General features: G+C 46.1%; 1 protein-coding gene and 1 long non-coding RNA gene across 3 annotated transcripts in view; one reads left to right on the top strand and one right to left on the bottom strand.

Moving 5' to 3' along the window:
* Window positions 1-595: 595 nt before the first annotated feature.
* Window positions 596-7,674, bottom strand: LOC125319679. Its single transcript, XR_007200857.1, has 4 exons — window positions 7,484-7,674; window positions 5,830-6,245; window positions 3,180-4,229; window positions 596-1,881 (listed from the first exon to the last, which is right to left on the bottom strand). It is a non-coding gene; the product is annotated as an uncharacterized LOC125319679 (long non-coding RNA).
* MAP3K1 (mitogen-activated protein kinase kinase kinase 1) overlaps window positions 6,064-8,953 on the top strand; it is a 57,800-nt gene continuing 54,910 nt past the window's right edge. Inside the window, exon 1 of one of the 2 annotated variants that reach the window (XM_048291119.1) lies at window positions 6,064-6,143. Coding sequence is in view for 1 of the 2 variants with exons in the window: in XM_048291117.1 (XP_048147074.1) it covers window positions 6,773-7,251 (479 nt within the window). In the remaining variant the exon portion in view is untranslated. Of the gene's footprint in view, window positions 6,144-6,747; window positions 7,252-8,953 lie in introns of those variants that run through there. The other variant, XM_048291117.1, reaches the window with a different exon arrangement.

The raw sequence follows: 8,953 nt of genomic DNA, 5'->3' as shown, positions 1-8,953 counted from the left end.
AGGCAATCAGTCAAAATAAATTGTGTATCCTACCTTGGCAACCATTATTCTGATGTCCTCTCCCAAATCCACACAACATATTCTGTCAAGGTCATTCTTTGCTTCTCAAAGCCTTTCATAGTGCAAACATGTAGAACATTTGAAGTCAGCTCAGCTTTGTACCCTGATAATACTTTTAGGTTACATAAGTGAGATGAAATGATCAAAATGAAAATTGCAAAACCACAAAATTGAAACCAAATCTGTTAAAGAAGCAACATATATATATATGACACATATATTTATAGTATTTGCATGTATTTATATTACATGCAAATTAACTTTGCAAACTAGTACAACAGCAGTTTTCTGTGATTCCAGTACCTAATAAAAGGATGGTAAGCGTGCAGAAAATAGAGGATTTTTCTATTAATGATTTACTGATATGATTAATTGGGTGAGGAAAAGGAAGTTATGATGTAGAACAGCTAAAGCTCTATGAAAGATAAACCTCAAGGACACCAATCAAATCCAACAGGTAGGTTTGTACTGTGGAACAGATAGAATATTTTTTAAATATCTTATCAGTAAAGTAGAACTCAACAAAGGTCAGAAATTCGTTTTTCAAAAATATATTTTATTTCTTTGTATTTCTTTTGGAGCCAGCTTTTCATGAATTATAAAGATAAGACAATTGATTTTAACACCAATCAAATACTAGAAGTGAAATGTTACTTTCCTCAGAACTCTCCAGTGCAATTTTCTTTTTCCAAAAACCACATGGGAATCTTTTTTATAACTCCTGGACTCGTACTTACGTCTGGACGTTGAAGCAACATGGTGTTCAAAATATTTTGCCACTAGATAGGCAAATTCCTACTACTGATGTCCATATCATCTGTTTTTTAAGATGTTTAAATGATAGCTTTGAACACTATGATTAAATGGCTTTGAAAACACCATTCTCAGGGACTGTGACTGGCACACAAGCAATAAAGTAGTGTTGTGCCAACTATATTACTGGAGGGAATAACAGAGATTTAAGAGCCTAAGGAAAAACCATGTAGCCTTTTCTAAAGAGGTGGAGATGATAAAGATCTGACTCTTTGGACATCAAGGATCCCAGAACTATTTTTAAGATCTGCGGATTCCTTGCCATTGTTACAGCTAATAGCTGCTTGATTCACTTCAGCTATGGTGCCAGAAAATTGACAGACTTGGCATAAAGGGGTCACATGATAAACTAGGCACGGATGTTGCTGCTGAGTTTTATTCCCTCTGACAACAGTGAGGTCCTTCGCAGGTCTACCTGCTGGATTTAGGAAGAGGAGCAGCACTGCCATTACTGCTAGCCATCATGAATGGAAGCATACAGACATTATGACTAGAGGGCCAGGGTGGGATGAAGAGAAATTAAAAGGAGGGAGAGAATGTGTCAGGCTGGATGCTGTTACTGCACCCAGAAATGATTATTCAGATATGCACTGCCTCTGGAGAAAGCAAGGAGGGTACTCTGTGGAGGGTGTTTCTGACAGTTCCTTGTCCGTCTGGCAATTGTTCAGGGAGGCACTTATCCAGAGGTCTCTATAAAATTGTGTCACTCTTGTCTGCTCTTTTTTTACAGGATGCTCAAAAGGATTGTGTGGTATGTGCTGGATACATCAATCACACAAGACTGTTGTTTTACAGCCCACAGCCATGCTGAGACATACCAACAATGGTTTTAATGTTTGCTGGTGGTTGAATGTTTATGCTGTTTTCAGGTTACTGTCCTCTAGGAACTGCAGCTGGCACTGTGTGATTCTGCTGCCGGGAGAGCAAGGGTGGTGAGCAGCAGGCAGAGGAAAAGAATAACTGCAGGGTCCTCTTCAGTGGGAGTGAGGAAGTGGTCCTTCTTCCATCCTGTTAAGACAAAAATAAAAGTGAAATTCTTTCATCTGTTTCTCTGTAATTTGGAAATCTGTAGCTTCCAGTGGAAAAAAGCACCCACAATTTATTAAAATATGAGCTTCTGTTTGTGTCTTTGACTCATAGAACAGAAGGAATAACAAACACCTAGGCTGAAAGAGATGTAACAGACAGTGGTAGCAGCAGGGGAAAGGAAAACTGAGCTATCATTGTTTTTCTGAGTCTTAAGTGGTAGAGTTGTTTTCCCCCAGAGAGAGAACAGATAGTGGTGCTTAAAATAGATGCAACTGCTGATCCAGGTGAGAACTATGTTTTCAATTTATTAGTCTGGAAGAATACAAAATAAAAGAGCTGTTGGCTGCAATAATTTTGGTAGATCTTCGTAAGTGATGTATGAGAAAAGGTTTAACAGGTTTTGCTCACTTCATTAATATATTCCTTTTGAGCAAGGGTGCACCTGGAAACTCAATAATATCATATCCCTCAGCCTTGGGTCATGCCTTAGGTAGGTAAATAAATTTGTTACACAGTTACAGTTGGGAAAAATTGAACCATGAAAGGATCGTGACTTATTCAAAGCCAGAAAAATCCTCTGTAATACAGCCAAGAAGAATATTCAAGTTAGATATCAAGGTATCAATATTCTAAAGACTGAGGACAAAAATTGAACTGATTTCAGTAGTTAATGCTAGATGTACAAACTAGTGATAAAAAAATCAAGGCACCAGATCTTCTTATACAGTACAAGAACTGCACTCTAGCTTGCTAATTGCTCTGTTGCCTGTCTTTCATACTTAAATTGCAAACTCTTTGGAAACAGATCACCTTTTTGCTTTGGATCATATGGTGGATAGACTAAAAGGTTCACTAGTTCATGAGTAAATGCTAGAGCAAAAAAAAAAGTTAAGTGTAAGGAATGTGATTAGACAGTGCAGGAGTGTTGTAAGTAGCATCAGTATCATTAGTCCTTAAAAAGAATCAGGGAACTGTTGTTACATGCTTTGGCAGAACAAGCAGGTTTAAGTACAGCTCTTTTATTATGCGTCTGACACCTAGGTCAAGACATCACCTTCACTTTTGTAGATCCAAAAAACATTTTTAACAGAAGTTCAGTTCCATGTGGACTGAAATGTGAGGGAAAAAAATAATCTTTTAACATGTTTTCAATTGAAATAATGAAGAAAAGCAAAAGTAAAACATTAAGAAAAGAAATACATAAATAACAGTAGATGAGACATTCCTAGTGTGTCAGCAAAACTGCTAGAATTCCCTGTAACAGATTCCAGTTTTACCTTTCTCTCCCCTGACAAGTGATAGGGGATCCTGCTTTTCGGAAGGAAATTTCTTCTGAAAGGTACACCTGTTATGCTATAAAGTAAGAATAGTGCATCAGCAAGATGGCAAAGCATTTCTACAGAAAACAGAAATGCCAGCAGATTTTCAGTAGGACCTAGGAAACAAGCATGAAAAGGTCCTCAGACTGGTCCTCATTTAGTTGTTTGACTTCTCCATTACATGGAGGAGTAAACAGGAAAGGATTTTGGCTTAGGAGCAGGTTTGTTTTCCCTTTCTCACAACGGAACGAATGAATAGAAGATCAAGGTGAGGATAAGACTTTCTACACAGACTAAGAAGACAGAGAGAATCCAGTTTGTATACAGTGTTAAAGCATTTTTTGCATGTTTAGTCAAGACCAGAAACTGTGGACTGTGTTATCTCTCATATTTATTCTGTTTGTGCATGATGATGCCTAGGTTATGTATTCAGGGGCATGGCAGATTCCTATCTCTAGCATGTTGAAAATTGTTGATTATTCATTACACTGTTACAAGTTTTGTGCAACAAGGAAACTCCTTGGCTTGCAAAATCTTAGTGTGTTCCCAAACAGAAGTTTCTTTGTGTACGACAGTAGATGTTCCAAATATTGCATGATGCTAATTTGAGGCCAAAGGCCTCTGTTTCATAACAAACCCTGGGTGCCGCTACTTGTGACTGAAAACTGCTAGAAGTCTCATGTTACCTTCTAGAGTTGTGTTTTAGACAGACTGAGAAATAATCTATGCAAGAGGTAACTGAGTATCTTTCTGAGCTCTTGGTAGTTTTGTACTTTGTTTTTCAATCAGGTCAACTCATTTGTTTAAGTGCAAAAAAATTTCTAAGAGCAAATGAGAAGAAAACACAGATGTCAATAAGCATGTTCAGTTTCTGATTTCAAAGTGGTAGCGCCTCTATATTGTGCACAAATCTATGTTGCATGCCAGCAACGTACAACCTAATGTTCTGGAGTGAGGACTGGAAGGTGGGTCTTGTTAGTCACTGTGCTTCCTTCTCTGGTCAAGGCACTGTGGAGAAACACACATTTGAAAAAATAAGGTGAATATAAGGATTATAGGCAGAATGCAATTTATTAGAATTGAAATTCAGCCAGTAATAAGGAGATAAACAACCCTTATCAGGCCCACCATGCATTTTTTAATTACAGAATCATAAGGGTTTTCCACTTTGCATCTTATCCAAAAGTAACTCAAAACCTTGACAGTGCTGGCCTTACTCAAAAGGCAAAGTAATGCCTTAACAGGGGTGGTGATAGCACTGGTCTGCTTTTACGTATTTCTTACACCGGTGCCTGTATTTTATGTTTTGCACTGTCCCTGTATTTTATGTTTTGCCCTGTTGCTTTCCAGAAAACATTTCTCCTCTGTGCACATGCACATTCCTCAGTACCCCACTGTTACTCCTACATCTTGCCTTGAATTTCCTGTTTCCTTCTCCCTTGTTGGAGTCTTGGCACTTGGGAAAGTTTTTCCCTAGAACTGTCATACATATTGTATGTACCCTTACCTCCTAGATTTACTTTTATTGAAGATTTGCTTTTTCTTCTCTGTATTCTATTCCAACCAATTGCTATTCAAAGGGGTATTCCTATTCCACATGATGAGCATTTATAAAACACCTAAAGCTGTTTTCTTATTCTGTTTAGATGTCTTTAAAAGCATGAGGTTTTGTGTGGTTTTCTTGTTCTCTTTCCTCGGTCTATTAATGTCATTGTATGGCAGAGAGGAATATTTGAAAAGACACAAGGGCACTGATTTGCATGCAACTAATTTCATGCTGCTTCTACAAAGTGGATACTTTGTTATCTTTTTTTCCATGAATAACATTCCCACTTTGTCAGTGTGTCTTGGTTTAGGAATCTTCCAGAAACAGTCTGTAATTTATAGCAGTCTTTGAGTGTCAAACGCTACCTTTATGAAACTCAGAACTGATTTACATCTCTCAGTTGTACATTACAAGAGAATATTTACATGATCTGCTTATCCCAAAGAAACCTTAGTTGAAAGACGACAATAAATGCAACTGACTTTCTCACAGCATCTTTCACTAAAAAACCTGCACAAGGGTGGCTGTAGGGTGGCATCTTGACAGATCACCTAAGTAATCCACTCAGTGTGACCTCGAGGCCTTATCTACTGATATTATTCTGCAAGTATATAGAGCACAAAGGGTGCCCTCAGGCTTTCGTCTAGAAAGACCTCTTCCAATCTGGTCATGACATCCTCCAGCAAAGACCCTACATTTAGGTCAGCATCTGATCACGTATGCAAGGCAAGAAAGAATCTTCTTCTGTTAGAAGGTACTTCTCACTCAACTAGTGCTTCAGATCAGATCACTGATCCCAGGAAATTGACCATACTAATACTCATTGTTGAGACGCTTAGTTAATGTTACACTTGGATACCTACCAAATTCAGAGAAACAAGCCTGAAATATTCAGCTTAACTACTTTGAACTGTGTGACTTTTACTGTATCTAAAAATCACACCACCCTGAAAACAACCTTGTGTGCATAGCAATATGCAGTTTTCCTTTTCTCATCTCAGATCAAAAAGCAAAACTACCCCAATGCGATCGAGTGAAAATCTAAACCAGGAGTAAATTTACTTGAACCTCCCCGAGGTTCTGGTCATGTGATGTCTCCTGCCTTTCTTCTCTCTCCCAGTCTCTCAGGAAACAGCCGCAGCGGTAGGTGTGCGTGGCAGGGTATAATCTCATCTACATGTGCATTCCTGCGCACACATGGAGACGGGTGTGCTCCGACGAGACATTAACGCTTCCCCGTCGTTTGCAGACATGGAGAAGTACCTGAGGACGGGGGCGGCGCCGGCCAACTGAGGGCAGCCGGGGGAAGGACGCGAGAAGGCTACGAGCGAGGATGTGCATTTAATTTCCTACTAACTCCAGACAGGGACGACCAGGTGAGCTGGGGCACATTGGAGAGGCGATTCCGCGGCTGCAGCGCAGCGAGGCACCGCGGGCGCTCCGCTCCTCCCGGCCGCTCGCCGGCTTCCCGGGAAATGCTGGGGGAAGAGGCTCAGGTTACGGGGGTGCGAGCTGGGAGCGCTCCGAGCTCCGGGAAAGCCTTCCCCCCACCTCGTACGGGGGAGCCCAGCCCGCACGCCCGGCCGGCTATACCCCGCCCCGGGGCCGCCGGAGCCTCCGCCGTTCTCCCGCACGTGGGGAGGGCCGCGTAGAGGCGGGGCCGCGCTCCCCGCTCGGCGCCTCCACCGGTTCCGGGCTCGGGTCGGCTCGGCCACCCGGACGAACTCCGTCCGGCCCCTGCTCCGGCTCTGTGGCGCGGTGGCGGTGGCGGCGACCGCGACTCCAACCCGGCTCCCTCCCCGGCCCGACACCTGCGCGGGGGCGGGCAGGGCGCGGCCTCGCGGCACCTACGGGCGCGGCCCCGCCCCCAGCGCCCGCCGCCGCCAATCCGCGCCCGCCGCCCGCCCCCGCCCTACGCCGTTTGCGCAGGCGGCGCTGTTTGCGCAGCGCGCCGTCCGCCGGCGGCCCCCGGTGCTCGGGAGTCCGATGTGACCCGACAGAGAAAATGGCGGCGGCGGCGGGGGATCGCGCCTCGTCATCGGGATTATCCTCGGGCAGCGGCGTGGAGGCGGCCGCCGCCGCCGCCTGCGGGAGCGTGAAGGGCGGCGCGGTGGCGGGGAGCGTCGCCGGGAGCGGCGGGGGGCTCCTGCGGGAGGCGGGCGGCGGCGGCTGCCGGGAACAGCGCTCTGACTGGAGACGGAAGCAGCTGCGTAAAGTGCGGAGCGTGGAGCTGGACCGGCTGCCGGAGGCGCCCCTCTTCCTCGCCGCCGCCCCGGCCGCCTCCTCCTCTTCCTCCTCCTCCTCGCCGGAGCCCCCCGAGACGCTGCTGCTCCACTACCTGCCCGGGCCGCCGCGCTCCAGCCCCGCCAGCCCGGCTGCCTCCCCCAGCCGCTGCGCCGAGCTCCTGGAGTCGCTGCCGGCGGGAAGCACGGTGGGGACGGACCCCGCCGCCGAGCGGAGGATGGAGCCGTCCCCCGCCGTGAGGTGAGGGGCGCCGGGGGCTAGACGGGTGGGCAAGGGTCGGTCCCGGCCGGCGCTGGATGACAGCGGCGGCGTCGGGGCTGTTCCCGCGGACGGGGCTCGGGGCGGGCTCCGGCGCCGCGTTCCGCCTGGCCGCGGGCCGGTAGCGGACGCGGGGGCGGCGGGAGCTGCCGTGGAGCGCAGTGCTGGGCGCGGCGGGCAGAGCTCGCCCGCCGCCCGCCTTCCCCCGGGGTACCTGGTACGGGGCTGAGGGAGGGGCACGGCGGGGCCGGGCTGCCCCGTCGGCTGCAGCTGTCAGCAGTGCGGGGCTGCGCGGGAGCCGATCTGCGGGCGCGGAGCGGCGGGGGACGGCCTGTCTGGCTGCGGGGGTGCGTTGTGTTTGACTTCTGCCGGAGTCCCGAAAGGCTTTGAAGTGTGAGCTCGGGGCGGTGGCGGGGCCGGATGTGTCAGCAGCCATTGGGGCTCGGGGCGAGCGAGCGCGGTGCTGCCCGCGGGGCTGGGGCCGGGCTGCGCCGGGGTTCGAGCGGCGGCTGAGCGCCTGCCTTGGGTGCTCCCCAGGCGCTGCCCGAGCACTTTGCTGCAAAACTGAGTAGTCTACCTTCTTTTTTTTTTTTTTTTTCCTCCTACTGCCTCCCCCGCCCTCCCCCCCCGACTTCTCCGAAGTCAGATTCTAATGTGCAGCTTCGCGATAATGCTGAACTGATTTGTTTTAGTAAGAGGAGGAAAGGCTTTGAAGCATAAATGTCCTCTCTGTTATTCTAGGAGAAAGTAATTTTGTCGTAGCTTAGTTAGGCAGCCCATATTTGCCTTCCATATGTATTAATTGATAAGTCCATTTTCTTGTGAACTGCCCGTATTTCGCCAGTTTAACATGTGTGCTAGTATTCAGGATGAAAGCGAACTCGTGTCTGTGGTGAAGCAGTTTAAGTACTTCAGAACACATTTCAGCTTTAACATGTACTCGCTGGGTCTTACTGGTGTGTGTGTGTATATGTGTGTAGGCACTGCAGTATGACCGTGTAATTTTGATATGAAGATGACAATTACTTCTGGATCTTTTGTAAGGCTTTATCTGATGTGGACTCTGTAGTTTAAGAACTTAATGTTGATGTTAACATCCAGGGACCTATTTTAATGATGCCTTACAGTTTGGCTAATCATTTAAACCTCATAAAACATGTAATTCCTGTTTGGACTTAGGACTTGTGTGTTCTGTTCAGTTGTGACTTATGTCAGTCAAACCTCAAGAATATTTTTTAAATGTTGACTTATCATGGGAGTACCATAATAAGAATTGTTTTCTAGACCAGTGTCCTGTTTATATGTATTCTCAGGAATTCAGATGGATTTGGCCTGTTCCTAGGGCAGTATAAAAATACTTGTTATGGTGTGGTTGTGCAGATAATAAATGGCTCTGTACTTAGAGAAGGACTAGCAGGAAATCATAAATGTTTAGGGTAAAGGGAATGATGTACGAATTTCAGTGAGTGCTTTGTCTTTTAATAAACTCTTAGCACCATCTTTGTTTTTATCAAGTCATGAAATTATAATGTACTGTATATTGTAATGCAGTTGTATCCAGTTTCATGGCTTTCAAGGAAAATAAATAATCTGGATCAGAATATGTTTAAAACAGTTGATTCTCATGGTGATAGGAAGTGGGAGTTAGGCTTGACATTAGAGATGCAGGAAGGTCAATGTATAT

This window comes from Corvus hawaiiensis, chromosome Z (assembly GCF_020740725.1).
Source record: "Corvus hawaiiensis isolate bCorHaw1 chromosome Z, bCorHaw1.pri.cur, whole genome shotgun sequence".
Lineage (NCBI taxonomy): Eukaryota > Metazoa > Chordata > Aves > Passeriformes > Corvidae > Corvus > Corvus hawaiiensis.
This window is presented reverse-complemented; position numbering and strand designations above follow the sequence as displayed.